We start from the raw sequence: 27,514 nt of genomic DNA on the forward strand, positions 1-27,514 counted from the left end.
GCATGAGCGTTCCACTAAGCTTATGCTGTTTCAGAGTTATGAGCTCCAGACCATCAGTTGTAACCTAAGTTTGGGGCCCTGAGGAGTAGAACAGGACTGGGTCAAGTGTACTGTTGGGAACCAAACTGAGTTCAACACCCTGTTGCACCACCTGTGAGCTGGATGGCCTTGAAAAAGTTATTTATCCCTTGGTAGCTTTGTTTCCTTATTTTTATTTATCTATTTTTAAACACAAGCTGTTTGTTTTAAGTTTCTTTATTTATTTTGAGAGAGAGAGGGAAGGACAGAGAGAGAGAGAGAGGGAGAGAGAATCCCAATCAGGCTCCATGCTGACAGTGCACAGCCTGACGTAGGGCTTCATCTGACCAACTGAGAGATCATGACCTGAGCCGAAATCAAGAGTTGCACATGTAACCGACTGAGCCACCTAGGTGCCCCTTCTGTATATCCTGTTTCCTTATTTTTCAAATAAAGGAAATACTAAGCCTGTATTAGAGGGTTGCTGTGAGACAGGGATTAACACATGTAAAATATTTGTCACAGTGTCAGACACAGGGTAAGAGCTCTATTAACTGTCATTCTATGCACCACATTTTTAGAGTGCCTAGAACTTCAGGAACTCTTAAATTCTTAGCAATATGAAAAGGAGTTAAAGGATTAGAATTGTTTGCCTTGAAGAGGGAAGATGGGGCAATGAAATCTCTTTTTTTCTTCCCAAATATTCGAAGGACCATTATGGAAGAAAAACCCTGCTTACTTTCCATTACTTCAGACGTAAAAGGGCAAGGTGTTGCAATTATAAGAAGCATATTTTAAATCAAGTAAAGGCAATATCTCTGTGGTGGAAGAGTGCTAGAAGGCACTAGTTTCGAGCATTACTACTATGAAAACAGGCAGCAAAAGGCAGGGCAGAGTCAAAGCAGACATTATGGTGTAAACAAACCTACTTTCCCTTAATAGAGTCAAAGGATACAAATCTCTCCAGCTCCCCCAAGACTGGCAGTAGAAGGAGAACATTCCGTATGGGAGAATCACCTGTACCCTGTGAATCCTTCACTGCAGTTCCGTCCATGTTTAATGAGCTGGACCATCCTTTGACGCCTTGTAGCAGAGATACATCGGGGACTTTTAACTAAACCTTAATACGTGCTCAGAGTAATAAATGAAAGGCTAACAATCATGGGAGCCTAGCCCATCTTACCCCCCCCCCCCCCACCCTGGCCTGACTCCATATGGTGAAAACTTTCTTAACCCCCGAGCTACCAGGAGCACACACGGACATGCCAGCCCCTCAAACAAGAAATGAGATCTGCAGAGTGAGCGCAGATTTGTCCCTGCATTGCCAGGCTTCATTCTTTGCCCAAGAGCCTGTTCTTTTCCTCAGGTGCTTAGCACCAAAGTCACCATTCCATTAAGATGTCACCGGGCAGTGGACGTGTGTCCTTGTAAACCTCAGCCAGGGACTACATCAGAATGTAACACAATCAGTTTGGTATTTATCATAAAGATACAGAAGAACTGTGTTTACGTATGTTGTCTGGGTGGTGAGACAGGGAAGCAGATGTTCTAGTAATTGGGGTCCAGCATCCCCTGTCCCCAGTTGTTTTAACTTTCAATTCTTTATGCATTTATTTAAGCATTTTCTGTAGCTCTCTATATTTTTAGCCTCTGCTGGCTCATGTCTGTGCCTTCTTAGAAAAATAGTCTCCTGAGAGTCTTTGCTGCAAGTGGCTTAGTAATGGGCTATAAAATTAGATGCCAGCTCCCTGGGGAAGCTGCAAAGAGGTCTCCCTCCACCAGTCAGCGTTCCACTAATCACCTTACCTGAGATCCTCTAGGGAAAAGAACAAGCAAATGCATGGGTATACAGAGTGCTGAAGTTCATGGGTATGCTCAATTAGCATCATTTAGTTGATGGAGACACAGAGGTTCTGACTAAGCAAGCTGCCCAAGGCTAGACACTTAGAGCCAAAAGTGCCTCAGAGTTCACCCTCTGTATTCACAGTAGCCTGGGCTTTTGGAAACAAATGGAAAGGGCCAGTCAGTGTTTGTCACGTTCCCGTCCTATGCTCTGCCTCTGCCCAGCTGACCCATGTCTTTTCCCCATCGGATATTCAGTGAGCTCATCCCCCCTCATTTACGTGTTCAATTAATATTTTTTGAGTATCTACCATTGTCAGACCCTATATGGGTGCTGGAGAGCCTGGGGTGAATCAGATAGTCATTCTCTGACTCTACAGTAATTAGAGAAGCTCAGGGCTCCGTGAAACAGAGTCAGCCAGGGAAGGCTTCTTGCAGATGGGATGCTCAAGCTGAAGCTTGAAAGCGGTGACCGGGGGAGAGGAAAGGGGAAGTTCATTCTAGAACAAAGAAACGAATGGCTTGACGTGAGTGAACAAACAAGTGGTCAGGTCACAGAATCCTGAAATCCTTTCTGTCTCGCCACCTCAGCATTCCTGGGGACAGAGGCTGGGTTGCAGAGGGGACATCTAAGCAGATATTCAATGTTTACTACTCTAAAGTTCGGACTTTAAGGTCGCGCCTGTGACCCCTGGGGCCTGGTGAGCGGGGCAGGATCTAGAATGACCCACAAGGGTTGCCTTAACCCCTCTGGGCTTAGGTCCGGAGCAGTCGTGAGCAGTACAGCGTTTCCTGGAACACTGCTTCTTTCATCAAAATAAGAAGAACTTTGAGTTTCACCAGAAGAAAAAAAGTTCTTACAGCCAGGATGACTTTCAGAATTTTCTTTAAAACCCCTAGTACAGATAATGATGTAAAGAACACCCATGGGGGCGCCTGGGTGGCTCAGTTGGTTCAGCGTCTGACTTCGGCTCAGGTCATGATCTCACAGTTTGTGAGTTCAAGCCCCGCATCGGGCTCTGTGCTGACAGCTCGGAGCCTGGAGCCTGCTTGGATTCTGTGTCTCCCTCTCTCTCTGACCCTCCCCCCGTTCATGCTCTGTCTCTGTCTCAAAAATAAATAAAAATTAAAAAAAAAAAAAAAAAAGAACACCCATGTAACTCCTTGCTTAAGAAATGAAACCTTGCAAAGGGATCACTTCTATAGTTCGTTACTAGAGAAGTTTCTCTGAATGTGTAGAAATGAAACATGGCATAAATGACTGAAGCCCCTGAGGACCCTTCCCCATGAACTTCCTCTTCACGTGTAGCTGTTAATCTGAATTCGATGTTCCTCCCACTTATCTTTTTATGCTTTGCTGTATAGAGCCACCCATTAATGATCTACGGCATAGTTTTGCAGACTTTGACTCTTCATAAAATTGGAATCATATTACAGCTCTCTTTTTGCAGTTTTCTTTCCCGATGACAGAGAGGCGAGCATTGTTTTTGAGGTTTGTCCGTGATGTCCTGGCTCATTCATTTCCTCCTCTGTATGTTCACTGGGTGACTATACTTTACCTCTCCTGTTGGTGGGATATTTAGGTCATGATCGTTGTTTACCCCAGGAATGGTGCCACACTAAACTTTTTGTGCAGCCAGATGACTGTATTGACTAGAAGAGCCTCTAATTGAAAATCAGTGCTGTTTTTAGCTGTTAATAGTTTAGAGTTGGACGTATTGGAGAATTAGCAACACAGAGCTTACGTTTTGAACTTTTATTATGAAGTTTATTATGAAGTGGAAATTTGAAGCGTGCCATGACCCCCTGATGGCACGTGAGTTTGGATTGCTCTTCAGTAGCTTGGACTGAAACAGGACACAGGGGCTTTTAGATCTTATGACTCTGGTGGCAAGAAAAGGGGTACAAAGAGGAACACACAGACAAAAAGGCTCTTTTCTCCAAAGCCTCGAAAAGAGCCTGGATTGAGCTGCTTCCCCAGTTATCCCCAGGCTGGGGTCTTCCCTGAGGTGGATGCAACCCCAATAAGTGGAGGGGAGGGTGGAGAAGAAATAATCTGACAAAGGGGGAAGGCTGAGGAAGAAAAGGTCCAGAGATCACAACAGAGACACTTCCAGAGGAGGCAAGAGTGTGTCCCAAAAGATGGTCTCCAGGGTGTGAATCCTGCTTGAACCCATCCGAGAACGCTCTTCCAGAGCAGAGCAGGGAACAATCTGGAGCTCGCTCCAGGATTTAACTGTGCTGCCCGTACTTTCCTGAATGTTTTTGGTTTCCTGTTCACCCCAGTGGGTTTAATTTCTAGATTCTTGGTCAACCAAGGCCGTTCCTGGCCCCCTCACAAGAGGAGATCAGTAAAATACATAAGCAGCCTTGCCCGCGTCTCCATGAGACCTCTTCTCTAATCTTTTAACTGTCGTTTCTTACCCCAAATAGTGTAGCGGCCTCCAGACTGGTTCTGCCTTTGCCTCATATGGTCTATTCTTAAAACAGCTGCCAGAGCGGCCCCTTTTGAAACGTGAGTCGAAGACCGTATCTTCTCTGCCTGATTACCTTCCATAGCTTCTTAACATCACTCTGTGTGAAAAGCTCAGTTCAGGTAATGGCCGATAGGTCACGCTCGGTTACTGCTCTGCCTCAGTCCTGTTGCCCGACCTCTTGCTCATTCTGCTCCAGTCATGCCAGTCTGCTTGGGGTTCCTCAGTCATGTTGTACACTGTCTTGCCCCAGGACCCTTGCACTTGCTGTTCCCTCATGGCTTGCTCTCTCATTGACTTCAGGTCTGTGCTTAAATGTCACTTGTTTATTTTTTGAGAACTTCCTGACCACACCGTTTCAAATAGCACCTTCATGGCACCCCCGGGATATCCAATCCCTCTTTCTGGCTCTGTTTTTCTCCATTCCATCTGAAGACTGTAAATTCTACTTATTTTTCATAGTTACTGTTTGTCTCCTGCTTTGAGAATATAAGCTCCAGAAAGGCAGGGATTTTTCCCTCTCTGTTCACTGTTGTATCCCAGCACCTGGAACAGCGTTTGGCACATGGAAGGTGCTTCATTAAATAAGTTCTCGAAAGCTACTGTCTGTTTACTTGAGACCAATGATTTGGGGAATTCTTTGTGAACATCTTTGATGTTGCCCCCAGAAATCTCTGAATAGGCCAGAACATAACTTCATTTAAGTTTATTCTAAGGCAACAGCACGGAGTTCGTCCAAAAGATCTTCCTTTTCCAGCCTAGTACCATCTGAAAATACCCTCAGCTTTTCCTTCTCCTTTTTGAAACATGCTCTCAGGAAAGGACCTGAGAAAAATTTAAGGTAAAGCAAATATTAAAGGGTAAAATAACTCATAAAACATAATGTGTTTTGCCTCCCAGGAAAGTGTGTTTATCTATACCAAATTGAGAGAGGCAGAGTATGGTAAGTCCTTAGTGGGTCTCCAGCAGCAAAGCCAAAATCATATGAGGTGAATTTCCCTTTTTTGTTACTGAGATGCCATGTAATATGATTAGTTTTACTTTAAACACAAGCAAACAGAAGTTTAGAATGACCAACTAATGTATTCAAAGATGGTGAGCAGCTGAACCAGACCTTGAGCTAAGATTGGCTCCAAAGCCCACACTCTCTTCATTATACCATTCTCCTTTTCTTGAGGAATGAAATTAAGATGCAAAGGATGGGCCCTAAGCCTGAAAAGATCCAGAAGGATAGATCCATTTTGCACCATTGTGAATTCTGTATCTGTAATTTTATTCACCAGTTGACCAAACCCCCTTTAGAAAGGTTTTCCTCAAGGGCGGGAACAGAAAGGGATTTCTGGCCAATCCCGATTGAAATAGGCTCTTCATTTCTATTTACTTTTCTCTGAGTCCTCAATCTCTGCTCAAGAGACCTGATTAATTAAGGTGTTACACGGCTGTCTTTTATGCATAAATTAGCTATTGGACAAATTATGAAATTGTCTTCGAAATATTTAACTCTAAACCTTTCTTGCCTCTATCCAGATGTCCATGTGGAGTAACAGGCAGGGTTCTTTGTCCCTCACCCAAAGATGTGGTGATGTTAGATGGGTCGATTTGTAAACCTACACAGACCCCTTGTTTAAAAATAAAAATTCATTTACTAAATGGTAATTATGATCATAATCAGGTTTAGAGGTTCGTTTCTAAAGCCTCTCTTAGCAACCAAAATTAATGGTATCTAAGGATCCACACTGATAAGCTGGAAAAACTCCAATAAGGAAATTGCATGCCAAACTTGAGAGTTAATTATTAACAAATTGATTCAAAAGGGAGAGAAATGGTTTAGAGAATTTGGCTGAGTGTTCTTAGCCAAAAACTTCACTCACATTTTAAAAGATATATTTTTCTTTTCATTATGTGCATAATATTATTTTTAAATTATTTTTTAATTTTTTTAGAGCAAGACCAAAGGAGTGCAAGTGGGGGGAGAGGGGCAGAGGGAGAGAGAGAGAGAGAGAGAGAGAGGGAGAGAGAGAGGGAGAGGGAGAGAGAGAGGGAGAGAGAGAGGGAGAGGGAGAGGGGGAGGGAGAGAGATGGAGAGAGATAGCAAGAAGGAGAGAGGGAGAGGGAGGGTGAGGGAGTGGGAGGGAGAGAGAGGGAGAAAGGGAGAGGGAGAGAGAGGGAGGGAGAGGAAGAGGGAAAGAGAGAGAGAGAGAGAGAGAGAGAGAGAGAGAGAGAGAGAGAGGGAGAGAGAGAGAGAGAATGCCAACAGGCTCTGTGCTGGGCTTAATCCCATGACCCTGGGATCATGACCTGAGCTGAAATCAAGAATCAGACCTTCTAGGTCCATCCATGTTATTGCAAATGGCCGGATTTTTTCTTTATTTTTTTATGACTGAGTAACATTCCTATATATATTCCTACACACACACACATATACATATACATATACACACATGCACACACACCCTATCTTCTTTAGCCATTCACCCATTGATGGACACAGGTTGTTGGCATATCTTGGCTCTTGTAAATAACACTACAATGAACATATGTGTGCATATATCTTTTCAAATTGATGTTTTTTTTTCCCAGATAAATACCTAGAGGTGGAATTGCTAGACTGTGTGGTAGTTCTATTTTTAATTTTTTGAGGAACCTCCATACTGTTTTCCATAGTGGTTGTACCAGTTTTCATTCCCACCAATGCTATACAAGGGTTCTCTTTTCTCCACATCCTTGCCAACACTTACTTCTTATCTTTTTGATAATAGCCAATCTGACTGGTGTGAGGTGATACTTCATGGTGGTTTTGATTTGCATTCCCTTGAGGATTAATGCTGTTCAGCATCTTTTCATGTACCCGTTGGCCAACTGTATGTCTTCTTTGGAAACAGGTCCTTTCAAGTCCTCTGCTCATTTTTTAATTAGGGTGTTTGCTTTTTGACATTAAGTTGTGTAAGTTCTTTATATATTTTGGATATTAATCCCTTATTGGATACACAATTTGCAAATATCTTCTCCTATTCAGTTGCTTTTTTGTTTGGTTTCCTTTGCTATGCAAAAGCTTTCCAGTTTGACACAGTCCCATTTGTTTATTTTAGCTTTTGTTGAACTTGCCTTGAGGAGTTGGCAAGTTCAAAAAATATTGCTAAGACAAAGGTCAAAGAGCTTACTGTCTATGTTTTCTTCTAGGAGATTTATGGTTTCAGATCCTACATTCAAGTCTTTAATCTATTTTGAATTTATTTTTGTGTATGGTGTAAGATAGTGGCCCAGTTTCATTCTTTTGCATGTGACTGTCCAGTTTTTCCCAGAACCATTTATGGAAGAGATTGTCCTTTCCCCCATTGTCTTCCTCCATATTCTTTCTCCATTGTCATAGATGAATTACTATATATCCATGGGTTTGTTTTTGGGCTCTCTGTTCTATTTCAGTGATCTGTGTGTCTATTTTTGTACCAGTACCATACTGTTTTGATTGCTACAGCTTTGTAGTGTAGTTTAAAATCAAGAAATATAATAGTTCCAGTTTTGTTCTTCCTTCTCAATTGCCCTGGCTACTTAGGGTGTTTCGTGGGTCCATACAAATTTTAGGATTTGTTGTTCTAGTTCTGTGAAGAATGACACTGGTATTTTGATGGGGATTTCATTTATTTAACCTGTTGATTGCTTTGGGTAGTGTGGACATTTTAACAATATTAATTCTTCCAATTCATGAATACAGTATAGCTCTCCATTTCTTTGATCAGTTTCTTTTATCAATGTCTTATAGTTTTCAGAGTACAGGTCTTTCACATCCTTGGTTAAATTTATTCCTAAGTATTTTATTCTGCTTGATGCAATTGTAAATGGGATTGTTTTCTTAATTTCTCTTCCTGACAGCTCATTATTAGCATATGGAAACTCAACTGATTTCTGAATGTTAATTTTATATTCCATAATTTTACTGAATATATTTATTTGTTCCAGTTGTTTCTGGGTGGAATCTTTAGAGTTTTCTTCATGTTGCATTATGTCATCTGAAAATGGTGATAGTTTTACTTCTTCATTTCCAATTTAGATGCCTTTTATTTATTTTTCTTGCCTAATTGCTTGGCTAGGACTTCCATGTTTTGTTTTGTTCCAGATCTTACAGGAGAAGCTTTCAATTTTTCACTGTTGAGTAAGATGTTGGCCATATATGGGCTTTATTATGTGGAGTTATGTTCCTTCTGTACCCTACTTTGTTGAGAGTTCTTATGATAAATGGATATTGTATATTGTCATATGCTTTTTCTATGTCTATTGAGATGATTGTGTGGTTTTATCCTTTGTTTTGTTAATGTGTTAATGGTGTACCATGCTGATTGACTTGTGATTGTTACTTGCTTTTCATTGGTTGCATAATCTCCACGGAGTGATTCCACTGCAATTCACCTAATCATTCTCCCATAGCAGGAGTTTAGTTAGCTTATGGATTTTGGTGAAAATTTCCCCCATATGTTAGATCTCCAGAATTATAAAAACTGAGTCATGGCTATTGCGAAAGTGAGAGACTTCTCTCTGGAAGTGCTTTTGCTGAGGGTAGAGTGTGGGTGTTGAACATTAACAGCCTATAGTCTGTCTGCCAGCCCTCCCAGCCCCTTTTCCACCTCCCACCCCTTCCTACCCCTCCCACCCCTGCTGTACTCTTGTAAATAAGCATGCCAGAGGTGTGTCCACTCTCAGTTCTTGGCTTTGATGTATTCTCTGGTCTACACAAGGCAGGAATTGGTTATCTCTTCTTTTAAACTTTCAACTTAGGCAAATACTAGATGAAACTTATCCCTTTTCTTTCTTTCTGAGCCAAGAGGATGACGTTGCTCTTTGCTTTGTTTAGGAAGTCACCTCTGTTTGTCTAGAAAGCTTCAGAGCGACCGCTATCTCTCTGACCTTCCCTCCTCTAAGCACTCTCTCTCTCTCTTTAGTTGGGGCCCTCAAATTGGGCTACCTGGCCATCACTGTTAGGGGTATATTTTCTGCAGTTGGTGCCCATAAACAATGGCTCCATCATGTGCCTTCGGGGATTATGAGGAAGAAAGTTCAGGAAGAGTACCTGTATGGGGTTACTTATTGCTGTGCTTGCTATTTCCAGAGGGTTTCATTTCTTGTGCTTGCCACACTAGTAGTAATAATGATAATAGCTAGTGCTTGCAGAATTCTCACCGTATCTGGCAGGAAAGGCAGTGTAGTCAGAACACCATGACTCCCAGGTTGGAAAAAAATGGTCCTCTCTCTCCAGCTGCTTTCGGCAAAGCACCATCATCTCTGATTTCACATATTACATCCCCCTTAACCTACTCTAAGGCTTGTTGGGAAGGTCATAGAACATAATTCTAAACTGTGAAGTAATACTCAAAATGGAAATGTTATTGGGTCACCTGGGTGGCTTGGTCAGTTAAGCTTCTGACTTTGGCTCAGGTCATGATCTTGTGATTCGTGGGTTCAAGTGCTGCATCAGGCTCTGTGCTGACAGCTCGGAGCCTGGAGCCTGCTTCACATTCTGTGTCTCCCTCTCTGTCTGCCCTTTCCCTGCTCACACTCTGTCTCTCTCTCTTTCTCAAAAATAAATAAACATTAAACAATTTTTTAAAAAATTCAAAATGAAAAGGTATCATCATTGTAATTATCCATATTTTCTCTTCAACCCTATGCTACTAACAATCAAGGAGAAAGATACACTTCCCGAACTACAAGGGATTTAAACCCAATAAGCCTGACTCCCCTGGACCCTATTTAAAACCAGGCAATGTTGCTTCTGTATTGTTAATTTAATGAGATATTATTATTGAGATTCTATGGGATTTTATTTGGGAAAGGAGGTTTCCTTATGTAAACATTTTTGGCAACGCTGCTCTAGTCATTTGAACCAAACCAAAATCTTAGGTTTGCAACACTAGGCTTTTAGCAGATTTCCATGTGATTAGATTCTGTCATTTGCACTGTTTCCCCGACCTTTTGTTACTTGGTTTTGCCGAAGAAAAGTAAACAACTTTTGCTACTTGAAGGACTTGCTTCTACTCCGTGTAACAAAAGTCCTGTTCCTCCTCTCTCTGCGTTGTATCATGTTGTGCGTTTTGCTCTGTTTTGCAGGTTTTGTCTGTGTTAATTCCACTGACTGGCCCCTCGGCCCTCCTACTTCTCTCTTTTAGGAGAATGATATAAACCTGACCCACATTGAATCCAGACCTTCGCGCTTGAAGAAAGATGAGTATGAATTTTTTACCTATCTGGATAAACGTAGCATGCCTGTCCTGGCAAACATCATCAAGATCTTGAGGCATGACATCGGTGCCACCGTCCATGAACTTTCCCGGGATAAGAAGAAAGACACAGGTAACAAACAGAGGGATTTTGCAACACCAGCAGTTTGACGCTCTCTTCAAGAAACAGTGGCAAAAATACCATCCACTCTGGTAGACCATTGTGGGGGATTAATCTGGAAGGTGTATGTTAGGGACCTGGAGGAACCCCTGGATATTTTAGACATTGAGTAAATGTTAGTTCTTTCTTCACTTTCTCAAGATAGAGATTTCTTATATTAATAATTTTCTTCCTCTTGCTGCAATTTTTTTATGTTCTAAATTTTGGTGATCACGAGTAAAGCTATTATAAAAATTCGCGTGCAGGGTTTGTGTGGACGTGAGTCAAAAACTCATTTGGGTAAATACTTGGGAGTGCGATTGCCGAGATGAACTATTTTTTCTCTTAAATAATCAAAACGCTTTTTCCTACCATAAAATCAAAAGTTTTGCATTTGTTTTTGTTTTGTTTTGTTTTTGTTTTTTTGCCAACACTGAAGAATTTACGTCAGGAGGATTTCAAACGTTATTTTAAATAACAATTTGAATGGGCAGAGATGCTTTCAAATGAGACCCACCTCTTCGCAGAGGCCTTTGAAACATTTTCTAAAACATACCCCCAGGGCCTTCCTAGGAGACCTCTCTTGTTTTCCTGCCCCCATCCTTCTGTGGCTATCACCAGGACAAGGAAGTTTATTCCCAGATTCTGCCCCTGTGGAGCCCAGACGGCCGCGCACATGGGCTCAGGTCACCGAGGGGCGGCCACTTGGAATTCCTCCTCAGTTCAACCCGTTCTGCCCTCCTTCTCTTCCACCTCCCGAGCTGCTTCGCTGATGACTGCCTTCTCTTGCTTTTCCGGCCACCTGCTCCCAACAGGAGCTGCAGGCCCTCAGGACAAAGGGCCTGCCGGATCCTGGGGCTAACTGCCTGGCTTGGAGCAGGTGGAGGCTGGGCCGGCTGGAGCCCTGGGGTAAGAAATCAAAGCAATTGACAAGCAGGCAGGCAGCCCCTTGGGGAGCCAGGGAAAATGTATGTAGATCAGCTGAAGGGCTGGTAGCCTGAACTGGAGGCTCAGAAAGGAGGTTCTTAACGGGGACGTGCAACACTAGTTAGGAGCCCAGACCCCTGAACCAGGGGTGACTTTGGGCAGATGACTGACCTTCACAATCTCCCGCTGCATCCAATGGGAGTAACAAGAGTGTCTGCCTCGTAGGGTTAATGAAACACCACCGGTGGAGCATCGAGAACGGTGCAGAGCATGTTTAAGGGCTTAGTACCTGTTCTCTATTCTTAACCGTTATCATCACTGTTACTGTAAATAATGGCCCCAGCGCAGGAGCCGTGAAAAGCCAGCCTGTACACAGCAACTTTTCCAGAGAATCTGAGACCTGGCAAATGACCTCAAAGGTCGTGCGGCCCAACAGACGTCTTCATTTTTCATTGGAAAAAACGGAGGCCATGACTTGCCTTAAGGCACAGAGTGAATTCTGTGCCGCTGTGGGTAAGCATGTGTCGCGCGCTTCTCTGCGCCAGGCCTGGTGATGCGAGCTGCGGGGAGAGAGGCCCAACACTACCCGTTCTTAAGGTGCTCACAGGCTGACCAGGGCGACAAGACACCCAGGTGAATACAGTCCAGGGACAAGTTCTGTAACGAGGACAAGGTGATGGAATCTGGCGGGGGCTGACCTTTGAAACCGGGTTGACATCTGACCTGTGAAGACAATCCTGGAGGGACTAACCCTTGACAACAACACGTTTCATTTTATTTATTCATGTGGTCGGTCATCCCATCCCATACTGGCTGTCCCTACCTGACACAGTTTCCTGGGCCCAATGTGCACATAACGGAAGGGCTGCTAAGGGTGCTGGTCCTGCTCGAACAGCACAGCCTCACCCCTGCAGGGAGGGGCGGCTCTTGGGTTTCTCGGTTTTGAGAATTGCAGTCTGGGCCCAGAAAGATTTTTTTTAGGGAAAACAACCCATCCCTTTGCAGAGTCGTTCTTGCCATGGAACTCAGTGGGAGAATGATTAGAGGGAGAAAGCCGTCCTGGTAGATCTGAATCTTTGATTCTGTTACTTGACAAAATGCCCTTTCTTTTGAGGGGCTAAGATCTCAGGAGCGAGTCTGACAGCAGGTTGAAGTGGGAGATCTGAACCCCTCGAATCAATTAGGCTAAATCACTTTTCACTCTAGTTTTTAAGCCATTCAAAAGGCCATGTGGATGATAGAGAATGAAAGTTTCCAGTTTCTTAATTGCCAAAGTTCCCCACCCAAAACAGCTTAAGGGAAGGTTAATTATGGTGACATGTTAAAGAGACTCCAACCTTCTAAAATGCCTCCTGGAGGAGCTGATGTGACTTTAATAGGATTTTAATCCAGAGAGTCTTTTGAATACTTGAGATCTATTCTCTTGCTACCCTCTCTCCTGATGACCTCAAATCCTTCTTCAACCCAACATGAAAGAGCATTAATATCTTCCATCGATCAATCTACTAATCCTTTTACCTTTCCCTTTGAGTCTTCTGCATGACATTACATTTAGAGGGGGATGGAAAATTCCTACATGGAGGCAGATTGCAGCCAGGAGAAGCAGACGGACAGAATGTCTTGGCTAGACGGAGGTATAGGATTATCACCTTCTTAGAAATGTATCTGTTTGGGGTTATTTTCCAAGAGCAAATGGACATCTGGTGGATTTTGTTCAAGTTGTGGTAACGATGGGAATCCTGGTGTGGAAGCAGAGGGAGTCCAGACTTCCGGTACAACTGTATTTTCTGTGGGGAGTGGAAGGGCTATTTATATATTTATTCGTCTGTCTGTTTACCTGTTTCTATCTGTCTGGCCTGGGGGCATTTCTGATTTTGTCTTTTTTATTTGGATCAATGCCTGAAGCAATGATTTAAGGGAACATATGTTGTGAGAAGACAAGAGCAGCATTATTACTCAGTCCTACCCCGGACACTGCCCCTCCGCCCCTGCTCCCAGCTCCGTCTTCGGGCCCCCTTACTGCTCCAGTAGTGCTCCCCTGAGAAGCCTGAGGTCTCAGACCGATCGACGGTGGAGGAAGGATGGGACTCCATGCAGGAGTCTGAAAAGCCCCTGGGGTTGTGGGCAAGACGGTACACATACGTGTGCATGCATATTTTTCAAGAGTGATTTTCCAAGGGGTCGTGGTCCCCAAGGAGTTAAGGACCCTTAGAGAGAAGCCAGTTTAGGGCTGGTGGGGGGTCCAGATGGCTGGAAGTTTCCCCATTCCCACTGCCTGTGGCAGCCTTTCCTTTCTCCCTTCCTTTGCTCTTCTGTTCTGTGCTTCCGCCTTCCCTCTGTCCTCTTCCCCCTTCCAAATCATCTCTGGTGCATTTCCCTTCGCCCCAAAGGGCACATCTCAGGGCTATAGGTGCTTGTGGCCCTGGGTCTGCATGGGACCAAGGATCTTTATGTTTGTAAAATCACACAGGATTGATAGCCTTTTTCAGTCTACCTGGAAGCTTGCAGGATGCATTGATGTTGTCATAAGTCATGGCAGCTGGGGATGAGACTTTTATTCCAGCAAAATGCCTCATTGATACAAGCCGACACACTCCTAAGAGAGTAAGCAAAGCAGGGGGTGTGTACCAAGCCCTGAGCTGAAGCAGAAGCTCTTGGGGTTGTCAGCATAGGGCGGTTCCTTTGCAGTGGGTTAGAGGCAGCTCCATTCACCTGTGAGGGAAGGTCCAGGGCAAATGCTCTTTCTACAGCCCAGTCCATTTGCCAGGCTGGGAAATGCTAATGAAGATCAGAAATTTAGAAGCAGGCTCTCTTTCTAAGGTGGGATCCCTCATTTGCATGCCAAGTCCAGTGTTTTCAAAATTCTTTCCTGTTAGGTTGTTTCAGTTAAGCTTTGCAACGGCCACCTCAGCTAGAGCAAGCAGATGACATTATTGTCATTTTCCATATTAGGAGATGAGACGCAGTGCATCTTTCGGAACAATGAAGACTCCACACTCCAGGCAGCCATTCAAGTTTACCCTGTCAAATATCTTTCCTCTGGGTGGCAGGTGTGTTCCCTCGGTTGGAGGAGGTACTAAGAGAATATGAAATGATTGTAACAGTGTTGATTGGCCATTCATGTTGGACTGAGGGACCATGATAGCAACTCAGGAAAAGCCATGAATTTAGAGGCAAGAATTAGGATTTGGACTCCTATTCTGTATACCGCCTGCTAGATTTGACTCCCGTGTGACCCCCTGACAGCTGGGTGGCCTCATTACCTCTTCTTTCTCATAGGTGAAGTAGAACTGAGACCGACCTGGCCATTTTTTAGAACTTATGGGGAAGATCATGCAAGATACTCTGAAGGTTATGGTTTGCTATGGGTTGAACTTGCTTGAGTTGAATAGCCCCTGAACTTAGACATCCTTAAGCCTCGGTAGGGAGGGGCTCTATGATTTACAACGCCAGCCTACTCTCGGGCTATTTGACACCCCCAGCTCCGTGGGTCTGGACACTGGCCAGGCTAATAATATATAGAGAGTTGGTGGCAGCCACCCCCTTGCTGGGTCCAGCCTCACCTGGCAGCCAGGGAGACAACTTCATGTGTGAGATGATAGGAGGGGCGCTGGGAAGACCTCTCATTTCCAAGTATCACTTCCTATGAACGTGATTGTGATGCTTACCATAATCCGCTTGGCTGTGTGTTATATTGGAAATAGCACTGTTCTAAGAGACAGAAGGCCAGCTTCTCATACGGGTTCCCTCCTTCTTCCCTCCCTCCCTCCCTCCCTCTTTTCTCCCTTCCTTCTTTTTTCTTCTCTTCTTCCTTACCATTCTAACAACACCCATTACCCAAACCAGTAGCCTCTTTTTTTGTTGTTTTCACTCCTTTTGAAACTTTTGTAGTGCTTGACCATGCTACCCCTGGCATTCTCTCTTTCCTTAGCATTTTGTAAATTAGGTGGCTCTTACTTATTAAGATTCTGACTCTTGGGGTTTCCTTTCATATTCTTTTACTACTCTTTCTCAAAAATCACAGTCAGCTTTGCCACCTTCTCCTCTTTCATTCACATTTATGCCCTAATTCAGTTGATCATTCATTTGCGCAATTCATATTCATTGAGCCCCCATTCGGTGCCAGTCACAGGATGGGGAGGGTGGGAAAAAGGATACACACGGTGCTGAGACCCGTGTGTCTTATAATCTAGTAGGTGGTTCCTATGTGGCACGATGCGGGCAGGATTAGGAAAGTGTGGTTTGCATCAGGAGCACTTAAGAGGTGCACTGAAGCCAGTTTGGGGCGTGGTGGGGAGAAGGGGGAGCAGGGTCAGGGAGGGACACGTGAGGGAGACAGACATACTGTGGAAGAGGCTTTAGATGTAGTCTGTTCGTCTCAAGGTAGGTCGGCCATAACTGCAGGGGTAGGTGGCAGGTGTGCAAGGAAGGCTCTCAGAAAACACGACTCGGTATCTGGGGACATAGTGGGCAACTCGCCAGTGGATATGTTTATAAGATACATGGAATCTTAGAGAGGATATTGCGAGGATAGTTCCAGCTTAAGGTGGAGATTGGAATAAAGGATTCTGCAGGCCGTTCTTTTATTTATTCATGATTTCACGCGTATCCATTCACTCATTCCATCACTGATTTATTTGAACAGCCTTTCACCCCTTTTTGCCCCTTTGCTTCATGCCTGGGTCCTTTTATTTGCCTGGTTCTCATTCTCATTTTAACGTGGGGACGCAGAGGTCAGAAGCTTTGCCATCATGTCACCAATACAGGTGCACCCTGAGCCCTCCGCGCCTCCGATCTGCCCAGGAGGACGCAGGAACTAACTCGGCACCGTCAGCCAGCATTTGGCTCACCCGTTCTTGCCAAGACCTTTCTGCGGGGCATTCCTTACCGGGAAAGAAAGTCGAAGCACCTTAAAAGAGAAAAAATAAAACCCTCCAAAGCCTTCATCCCGCAGGGTGTTGGCACTCTACCTTCTCCCTGTTGGGACCGGCACACCAACGCTTCTCTGCGAGGCTGGAGGCCATTGCCTCAGAGGAGACATCCAGGAGCCTGGGAAGAGGGAGTGAAAACACCCTTCTATTTTGGGCCCAGGAAAGGAGGATTTATTGCCCTCCCTGAGCTGGCTGGAGGCAGAAGTCTGGGGCAAGGCTGGGTGCCTCACTGGCTGGACCCTGGGGCTGGTGAACGTCTGGTGGACGGAGGGGGTTCGTGGGACTCAGCCTGCACCTTGAACTGCTATAAATTTAATAGACCTCCTCTGACCCGTTGGCCAGGAAGCAGGCTCCCTCCAGGCCCGCGGGGGCCTGTTGCTCAGGAATACTCCTGAGCCAGCCACCCCTTGGCGTCCGGGCTGAGCAGTTGACCCCGACTTAACGAGACCACGACGTGGGTGTCCAGGGCCGGCTCTCCTGCAGGCTGCTTCCCCTGGAGCCAAATCAATATTTATTAATGATCTGCACCCCCTCCAGTGCCTCTGACTTCACAGAGGGTCTCTGTTGCACCAGCCTGCCCAAGTCATTCATTAACGCCGAGCCCAGCGGCCCGTGAGGCAGGCGAGGGGCCCGCAGAGGCCAGCCCACCACGGAGATATTTGCAAAGGTCATTAATGAGCTAATCTGATTTAACTTTTCAAGACGGAGGCGTGGGTCGCTGGGGTCAGTCTCTATTCCCAGCACTGGCCGGGGTGGGGGAGAGGCCCGCCGCCGACCCTGAAGAAGAGAATGGAAAAGTGAAGGTGTCTTTGAGGAGCTGAGAACTTTGGTGTTAAAGATTTCCTATCCCCAAATCCAGGGAGGTTTGGGATGGGAGATGGGGAGGACCTGAGGCTGTCCGAGGGATTTGCTTCAAGCGCTTTAGATTCCTGCTTTAGCTCGTTGCCCCCTTTCCCTCTCCAGGTGGAAGATCTGGAATCTAAGACACAGCACCCGCCCCCCTCCCCACCTTATTCTCAGCTTGCCCAGCACAGCGGGAGTTGCAGAGTCCTCATTTCCAGTGAGCTCCGTCATCTCGAAAAAGTCCCTTTCCCTCCGCGAGCCTCAGTTTGCTCATCAGTAAGGTGGAAATAATGTCTACCTCCTAGCATTGTTTTGAGAATGAAAACAGACAATGGAAGTGAAGCGCTTAGCACAGTATCTGGTGCAGACTCAGCTCTTAAAAAATTAACTTCGGGGGCACCTGGGTGGCTCAGTCGGTTGAGCGTCGGGCTCAGGTTATGGTCTCATGGTTTGTGAGTTCGAGCCCCAAAGAATCGGGCTCACTGCTGTCAGTACAGAGCCTGCTTTGGATCCTCTGTTTCCCTCTCTCCACCCCTCCCCTGCTCACGGGCTGTCTCTCAAGGATAAATAAACATTAAAAAAATTAACCTCAAAGGGAAAAATGTAGCTGTAACTTTTGGCTGGGAATATCGGAAGATCCCAGGTGTAGAGGACAGGGGCACAGGTGTGAACTCTGACCCTCCCGCCAGTGGCCTGTGCGACCCTGCTTAACCAGACAGGTGTCTCTGGGTTCTGCTTGTGAATTCACGTGTAAGGGTGACAGATCGACCTACGGTGAGCCGGTTGCTTCTCCCCTCAACCGAAGAAGCCAGCCAGGGTTTGGCTGTCTCGCCCATTTCACAGATGAGAAGCCAGAGGCTTGGGAACCAAGTGACTTGCTCAGAGTCACAGAGCTTATGGGTGGGAGAGATGAAATTTGAACACAGACCTGCTGGCTTCAAGTCCAGGATGTGCACGCCCTTTGCACGGTATGCGATGTAGGCTTTCCAGCTGGGTTTGCAACCAGTCCGCCTTCCCTGGATCCTGACAGCCTCTCTGACTCCTGGGCCGGGTGAGTGTCATCAGCTGTAGACAAGGGACCCCTGCTCCTGCAGGACACCTGCTTCATCAAGGTCGAGGCACTTAGATGTATAGACATGTAATGGCTCTGAACTCTGATACATACATAAATATATGTGACTTATGTATGTAAATATATATGTAATAGTGCAAGAAATAAACACAATAGACTGTAAAAAGAAAAAGTGTAGGGGCGCCTGGGTAACTCAGTCGGTTAAGCGTCTGACTTCGGCTCAGGTCATGATGTCGCGGTTCCTAGGTTTGAGCCCTGTGTCAGGCGCTGTGCTGACAGCTCGGAGCCTGGAGCCTGTTTCGGATTCTGTGTCTCCCTCCCTCTCTCTGCCCCTCCCCCTTTCATGCTCTGTTTCTCTCTGTCTCAAAAGTAAATAAACAATTTTTTTTTTAATTGTAGGCTTCATATAAAAATGTAAAGGCTTGGTCCTGTTTTGTCTGGGGTCCGCTTTAGTCTCCTTTAGGACCTGGTGTCCCTCTGCCACACTGCTTGCTTCCGGCCTTGCTGAGTGGGCCTCTTCCCCAGGAAGTGAGCCATGTCAGAACCTTGCTTCCCCCATTCCCAACAGCTTGCACTCGCCTCTCTTGGGTCTCATTTCCTTAAACCTTGTCCTGCTCTCCAAGGTGGTGGCTGGTGAACTCCTCTTAGTTGTGAGGCCTGGCCTGTGTCTTCCTTCCACCTCAGATGACACATTGGCTGTACTGAGCGGCCTCTGGGAGGTGATGCTTTAACCTCACGTGGGACCTGGGGAGGGGACGGGGAACAGATTTAAAGGTAGGGCTGGGCTGCTGCCTGGAGAGAGACTGTACCGGACTTATCGCTCCTTGTCACTTGGCCTCCTACAATGATTATAATAAAACCAAATCCTTACAAAGCACTTGCTGTGTGCCAAGCCCGGTTCTGAGCACTATTCGTGCATTAGCTCATTTAATCCTCACACACTCTGAAGTGCATACATTTACTCTAGTCTTTTTACCAATGGGACACTGGAGGACTTTGCCGGAAGTCCCGAAGTTTCACAGTAGCAGAGGCCAGGTTTGGACCCAAGCAGTTTGGCTCTGAAGCCGATATGATTAGCCAACCGAGCTTTGCTGCTGCTCCAACCTGGCTGTGTCCTGGGCCTTTTCTGGGTGGTGACAAGGCCCAGAAGGTACCAGAGGCCCCTGGACATGGGTGAGCGCCCCACAGGCTCATGGCGCTGTCTGGGGGTCCCTCACAGTCTCTGTGACGAGGGCTTGGGGCCTGGTGGGTGGCTTCTGCCTTTGTCTTCTCTTGGCCAAACCTTGAATCCTTTGAGGTCTTGCCACCTTCTCAGGTTCTCTGATTATTTTTTCGTTTCGACCAAGAAGTCTGAACTGAGCCATGTGGTCCAACAAGTGTTCTCCCTTTGGAGGAGGGGGTGGGGGGGGGGGGGGGGGGGAAGAAATCAGCCAGAGCTAAAAATATACTGATTCTGCTGCCCTCTGGCGTTCAGTGGGGAGCCTGCAGGCTCGCACAGCTCTGAATCAAGGTAGGAAAAGGCTTCTGTGGAGTAGAACCTTGTTCTCTTGGTGAGAGGAGCCAGGGAAATGGGAGGTGCAATGCATTTTGGGAACCGTGGTTATGCTTCCAGAAGCAAGCAAGATTGACCCAGTAAGTCCCTGGAAGCATGTCTCCATGTCCCCTCTCACCAGCCTCAGCCCTTCACCGGCATTCTGTGGGGCTGAAAACCCAAACCCAAAGAGGATTCCAGCCAGGATTCCAGAAGGGGAAACTGAGGCCCAAGATTAGAAAGCCTATTAATACTGGGGCTTGATTGCCAATGGGCTTCTGACTCCAGTTTCCCTTCTCTCCTCTTCCTCCTCCTCCTCTCCCTCCTTCCCTTCCCCCTCCTGCTCTTCTTCCTCCTTTTTCTTCCTTTTTATCATCATCACTAAAATCTCTGTCACCCTAATGGTTAATACAGATAAGCACTTGCTGTGGACCACTTAACTGTATCGCATTGGCTGTAGTATTTAATGCAACAATATAGAAAGATGCTTCTAACCGATATGGTGGAATAAAAACTAAGGCTCCGAGAGATAAAATACTTGCACAATTACACAACAAAATAAGTGGCCTACTTTCTAGTCCTGCTGGAAGACTTTCAACTCTGCTCTCTGTGCTACGCTGAACTAAGGACAGAGTGTTAAAAAAATTCCTGGAGCCTGCAGGTGAACAATAATAGTATTTACTATGTGCCAGTACTGTGCTCAGTGAATCACGTATATTAACTCATTCAACCTTGTACCGTTCCTATAAAGTGGTACTTTATAGTGCTATTATTATCTCCATTTTACAGGTAGGGAGACCGAGGCACAAAAAGATTTAATAATTTGTTCTGAGTGGCACAGATAGTAAGTAGAGTGACAACATTCCAGCCTAAGCTGTCTGGCTTTGTTGCCCAGGCCCCTGACGATTGCTAGACTGACTCTCCCTAAGTCAGACGGGGAGCCAGCTCTGAACTGACGACAGACTCTAGCTCTCCCAGATCCCCTTGAGCAATGGGAGGACGACATCAAGTTGCCAAGGCCCTCGTTCTGGGGTCTGGAGCCACAGGATGACGTAGGAAGTAGTGTCCCCCTTCCTCTCCATCTCCTGAGTTCAGGAACTTCCTGGCATTGGTATCTATTTAAATTTCTTTATAATTTCTTTCTTGTCACCCATACCCACTAGAATGGAAGCACCACAGGAGTGAAGACTCCCTCAGTGTCTAGTGTCTGGTAGCAGTCGGTGCTGAACACATATTTGTAGAATCTACTTCGACGAGGTTAAGGGTGACCAGAGTCAGAAAGTGGGGGAGCAAGACAGGGCTGGCTTGTCCTGTCTCTGGGGCAACTGTGACCGCTGGAGCTATGGATGACTCCCAAGCAAGAGAGATAATGATGACATGGGGAAAAGATGCCTTGGGAGAGAGCTGATGGGACGGCAACATTCTGGGGAAGCAGGAATGGTCTCAGAGGGGATCCCGAGCCCTACAATAAGGTGTCCTTTCTGAAGTCCTTCCAAACCTGAGTAAGGGATAGACCCCATTTTCAGTGCCAACAACAGAGATCCATTGTACAGGGGGAAGCAGTGGACTCAAAGAGAAAGGAAAGCCTGGAGAAAAGTTCAGGAGACAAAGTGGGAAGCCAGGTGCCATGCTGGGTGAGCCGCGCCTGGTGATGTCGTCCCAGACTCCAAAGTCCGGCAGTTGGGACTCAGAAGGTCTTATCCTCTGAGACTCTGGGACTCAGAGACTTATCCTCTCTGTTCCTCCTTGTCCTCATCTGTGAAATGGGGATAATAATAACGCCTACCTCTTGGGGTTATTATGCGGATTGGGTGAGGTGCTACATGTAGTGTGTCTAAGACAGCGCCTGGCACAAAGCAAGTGCTGTATAAGCCTTAGCTCCTGGAATATTCCTGCAGTGTCTGTTCCTGTGCCTATCACCACAGAGAGCCACCCTTGAGCAGTGGGCTGGGCTGTAAGGGCATGGAAACCTCCAGCTGGGAAACTGAAAGGACAATCAGGCAGTCAGGCTCCGGAGGCCAGCTAACAATGTGCTCCGTGTAACTCCCCAAAGCGGCAGGATGGATTCATGGTCAGGACGGAAGGCACCAAGTCATCCAGGCCTGAGTTTGAATCCTGAACCTCCTCTGTTTCCTGGCAGTTAGGTATTTGGGTTTACCACTTAACCTCTCTGTACCTCAGTTTCCTCATTTGTAACGTGGGAGACTACCCGCCTCACAGGTTAAATATTTAGAATGGCACTCAGTGCTAGTTTTTAGCACTACCATAGGCAGTAGAGAGCTTTGCACCTCTTATCTATGGAAACAGCTCTCTAAATGGATCTTTATTAATGCTGTTGAAGTAAGCGTCTTGTTTTGGTGGAATGTGGAAGATTCTTGCCTGATGCTTCTATGTATAGATCATGGCTGGCATTTCCCCAGGCTGGCCACTAGATGGCATGCATGCCCTTTCCCTCCTGACCTGAGCTGGGCCAGAATCAGAAAGAAGGTGCCAGAGATGGAAAGCTACCTTTTATGGGCTAGACACTGGGCCAGCCCTTTGCCTACATTCTTATTGACTCCTCACTGTAATACTCAGATTAAAAGAGATATTGAACCAAAATAGTAAGCATAGTGGATGCCACATGGTTAGGCCTCAAGAAACATCTTCTTCCTATTACTGTTGTTATTATTGCCATTTTTACAGTTAGGACTGAGGCACAGAGAGGAAAAGTAGGTAGATGGAGCCTGGATTCCAAGCCAGACCTTACTGACTACAAGTTCGGCATCTTTTCTCTAAACCTCATTTCAGGGGAAGCATTGGATGGCTGGACCTCACTTCACAGCTCTCCCTGCCTCCCATGTCCTCTTTGGCTCTGTTTTTCTGTCTCTTACTTCCTGTGTGGTCTTCAACTAGTTATTTGGACTTTCAGAGCTGTGCAGTCTGTACCATAGGGGTCACTGTGCCTTCCTTATTTTGGAGATACTTCAGAAATAGCAACTAGATCAGAGTTGATGCTCCATGGATGACAGTTACTGTTGTGAGTTACCTTACAGGTTAGCACAACCAGGCTTCCTTCCTTCCTTCCTTCCTTCCTTCCTTCCTTCCTTCCTTCCTTCCTTCCTTCCTTTCTCCTTTCCTTCCTTCCTTCCTTCCTTCCTTCCTTCCTTCCTTCCTTTCTTCCTTCCTTTTCCTTCCTTCCTTCCTTCCTTCCTTCCTTCCTTCCTTCCTTCCTTCCTCCTTTCCTTCCTTCCATTCATCCTTCCTTCCATCTTTCCTTCCTCCTGCCTCTACTGCTCCTTCCCTTTCTTTCTTCTTTCTTTTCTTCCTTGCTCTCTCCCTCCCTCCCTCATGACCTCCCTCTCCTCCATGCAGTTGAACTACAGTGCACTTATGGTTCCTACCCTCATGGACCTTACAATCCAAATGTCCTAGTCTCTGTTTATTCCCGGGGCAATTCCACCCCCAGGGGTCTTCTCTGTAGACCACAAGCCCAGGCCTGATCTACTCCCCCACTAGGCTGCTCCAAAAGCAAGCCTGCAGATTCTCTAGGTACAATGAAGTGCTGTCTGATCCTAGACTGACTGACTCCATTCTGTTTCACCAGTGACTTTCAAATTGGCTTTGGCATCAAAAGATTCTGCCAGGATGCCTGGAAGTCTTTGTGAGGGAAGCATGTGTTAGGAAGATGGGGTCATGAGATAGGGTCCCTTGCTTAAGACAGAACAGCTCTGGTTTTATCTAATTTATATTCTGGGGTTACATGCAATACTCTGCCACTAAAGAAAACTATAAAAAACCACTCCCCTTTGCTATTAGAGGTAGGAGGGAGGCAAATTTTGAGGAAATTCAGAGAAAATCTCCAGGAAAGAGAATATGCTTGAGAATATGTTTTCAAATTATTTTTCCAAGGTGCTAAGTGAAATAAGTCAGAGAAACACAAATAATGCATGGTATCTCTTACGTATGGAACCTTTAAAAAAAAGGCACGAAACTCATAGAAACAGACAACAGATTAGTGATTGCCAAGGGCTGGGGGCTGGGGAAAATAGGGAGAGGTTGGTAAAAGGGTATATTTCAGCTATAAGGTAGATAAGGTCTGAGGACCTACTGTAAAACGTGGTGACTGTGGTTGATAACACTGTATTATATAACTGAAATTTGCTAAGAGAGTAGAGCTTAAATATTTGTACTAACCCCCAAAGGTAAATATGTGTGAGTTGACAGATATGTTAATTGACTAGATGGGGGAAATGCTTTCACAATGTATACCTATGTCAAATCACAACGATGTACACTTTAAATATCTTATAATTTTATCTGTCAGTTACACTTGAACAAGGCTGAAATTTTAAGAAATTAGTTTCCAAAGAAAATGGGAGTCAACTTTTGAATTATAGTAATTTGGGGAGCCCACTTGCCCCCTCACTGGTTTGTCTAATTGGGGCTGATCCCATGCTTCTGACCTTCGGCCGGCCATGTCCTGCCAATCCCCTACTCAGGATGTTGCCCTCTCTGTGTTTCAGTGCCCTGGTTCCCAAGAACCATTCAAGAGCTCGACAGATTTGCCAACCAGATCCTCAGCTATGGAGCAGAACTGGATGCAGACCACCCTGTGAGTCCCCGTGTCTGTGGTCCTTCCCATGAGATCCTTTCAGCCCACCCCTCCCTGCCCCTACTCCCCTCCCTGATCCCCAGCAATGTGTCTTCATTTGTTTGCTTGTACTACAGACATCTGGAGGATGTCTTCTTGTACATCATCAGCACCATCATTATCATGGTCATTTTTATTGTTGGAGCAAATATGGATCGGCCTCCAGAAGCTATTGTTTATGTATAATATATGGATGTAGGTGTGTGTTTGCACACACACACATACACACACACACATGTAAATCATCTTTCTGGCTTTGTACAATTAAAGAGGTTCAGTTCAAGTGTTTGGGAAACAGTAAACCACTAACAACTCTGCCAGGTACAGCAGGGCAGTGAAGAGAGGTGACATTGGAACTGGATCCCCCAAACTGAGTAGAAGATGCTGAGGGAACAGTATATGTGAAGGCTCAGAGTCCTGAAGGTATCTGGAATATTTTGGAATGGCTGACTGGTGCATGAGGTGTGAGGGTCAGATTTTAAAAGGTCTGATATACCAGACAAAGAAGTCAGACTGCATCCCATGTCCTGTGGGCAGGGGAGCAGGTTGTTCTTTACTGGTTTCTGAGAAAAGGCCCAGGGTGGGGGGACTTTATCACCATTTTTGTGTGTGGTGCAGGGGTTTGGGGAGGGGGAGCAGCTCAGGCTGCACTCAGGGTCAGGACCAGTTCTGACAGCCTCCATAGATGAAAAGTGCCACAGTCATATCGTCTGTCACTTACTCTCTGCCCAGGTAGATGGCTCCTTAATCTTTAAATGACTTGGTAGCTGTTTCATTACAGTGGTTTAGTGGAACTCAGTGAGAGTGTCTGCATTTCAGCGGTTTTCTTACATCTCTGTGGGTCTTTACAGTTGAGTGAATCGTGAACTTGCTCTTCACAAAGGCTCTTTGCAGTAAGCAAAGTAGATGTTCCCATTTTACAGGTAGATTCATTGAGGTCCAGTGAGAGTAAATGACTTTTCCAAGGTCCCATGCTAAGCTTTGGGTTTTAAGATTCCTAATCCAGTCCTCATGGTGCCAAAGACAAAGGTCTAGCCAGTGGCAGAAACGCTGGTGCTTTCTCAGAGACAAAGAGAGACCTATTTCTGGAGTAGGCTGGCCTTTTCAAATATGATCAAGTGTTGCTTATTCTAACTCAAATAGTAAACCCCTGATAGTGGACTCAAAAATACAGAAAAGCATGAGAGGAAAATGACGATCACCCATAATTCCAGTTATTTCCCTTTTTCTCTTGGTAGTATTCTGCATTTTTTTTTACAATGAGAAACTATTTTAGAAACAGAGGTGGGTTCCCTCCTGACACCCACACATCAAAATTGAAAAAAATTATCCCCTATTGTCACACTGTCTGGAAACAATCAGTGTTAATTTTGGTGTGCTCCCTTTCTCTTCTCCACATCTCCTTCCCCCTCTTTTTCTATTATTTAGAAATTAATACATATTATTAAATTATATATATCATAAAATTATTATATATATAATTTTTTGTGCATTGCCGTAACTTACTAAGCAGCCCCCAATGGCAAGCATTTAGGAAGTTTCTAGTCTTTCCCTAGGACAATAATTTGCTTGCCTGGGTATCTTGATGTGGGCTCTCCATAGCTTCCTTGATGCTTCCTTGTGAAACTACTTAGTCTAGGGATAGAAATTGTAGTTCAGTCTCCTAATATATATACTTCAGTACCTTATGCCCCCCAACATAAAGCTGGATCCCCATTCACCTTCCTGGGGATGGTGCAGCCTTCTCCTGTGGCTCCTGGGGGCGGCAGACCTGAGCCAAGAGAGGTTCTAGATCCCCACTGACAGGTCTTCGGCCGTGGACCTTGGGAGCAAAGCATCTGCAAAGATATTGTTCCCCTGGAAGACCTGTCTGGCCACCTTGACCCAGTCAATGGAAAATTAGCCCATCTTACCAGCCTCCATACCTCCTGCCGTGACCCAAGACCCTTCTGCTGGTCACACTCACCGCTCACTTGGGGGAACGAGTATGGCCAGGAAAGAGGGAAGAGGTCACAGACATGGACATTTCCCTCCCTTTATCCTTGTGTCTCCTCAGGTAGATAAGCTGGTCTTAGAATTCTCTAGAATTCATTTCTCCTTACAGACCCAGCCCCTATCTTTGTTTCCCTGGCCTCTCACTGTGATGAATTTTATCATAAAAAAACCCCGTCTGTCTGGTACACGGTCCTCCCGATGAGGAGGCCAGGCTCTCTCTGTTCCTTCTTGTGGCTTTTCATCAGATCCTGGGAACTGATGGGCCAAGGACAGAGTAAACCCTCCAGAGTGCTCACAGGCCCTGGCTGCCATGTGTGAGGAGTGGCGGTGTTCTTCCCAAAAGGACCCTCTGTTCCGCTCTGTACCAGGTTCGCAGCATGCTCCCCTGCCCTTGGCAGTGTGCACTGACGTTTGACCCAATATCTCACTTCAAGGCCTCCAAAACAGCCACTCTGAAGAATGCGGCCAAGGAAGGATTGTTCCTGCCCCAGAGGGTAAAGGGCATCTGCCTGTGTGCGTTGGCCAAGTGGGAAAATAAATTAAGAGCTGCATTCCACCCCGTGCACACTGCCTTCTTTCCTTTGTTGCCTGTGTCTCCCCTTTCTTCCTTCCCCAGGCATTTACTAAGCGAGTGACATTCATAGCAAATGTTTCTTGAGCGTGGACTGTGTGCCGGCACTGTGCTAAATGCTCTCCCTGCATTTTTAAAATTTCGGTGTTATAACCATCCATCCTGGGAGGGTTGCGCTTTCCGATTTTCAGAGAAGTCTCAGATAGAGACGGCCGTGTGGCCTCACGTATACGTGAGCCGCCTCCCAGGCTATGTAAAGGAAAGGGGGCTGAAATGATTAATACGGCATGACCTCTGCCCTCCTGGGG

General features: G+C 45.9%; 1 protein-coding gene across 2 annotated transcripts in view; it reads left to right on the top strand.

The window, feature by feature from the left end:
• The window catches only part of PAH (phenylalanine hydroxylase), a 101,145-nt gene that overhangs the window by 43,477 nt on the left and 30,154 nt on the right, over window positions 1-27,514 (top strand). For both annotated transcript variants that reach the window (XM_058741586.1, XM_058741587.1), the window contains 2 exons: window positions 10,493-10,676; window positions 24,513-24,601. In XM_058741586.1, coding sequence (XP_058597569.1) covers window positions 10,493-10,676; window positions 24,513-24,601 — 273 coding nt within the window. The remainder of the gene's footprint in view (window positions 1-10,492; window positions 10,677-24,512; window positions 24,602-27,514) is intronic.

This window comes from Neofelis nebulosa, chromosome 8 (genome assembly GCF_028018385.1).
Source record: "Neofelis nebulosa isolate mNeoNeb1 chromosome 8, mNeoNeb1.pri, whole genome shotgun sequence".
Classification (NCBI taxonomy): domain Eukaryota; kingdom Metazoa; phylum Chordata; class Mammalia; order Carnivora; family Felidae; genus Neofelis; species Neofelis nebulosa.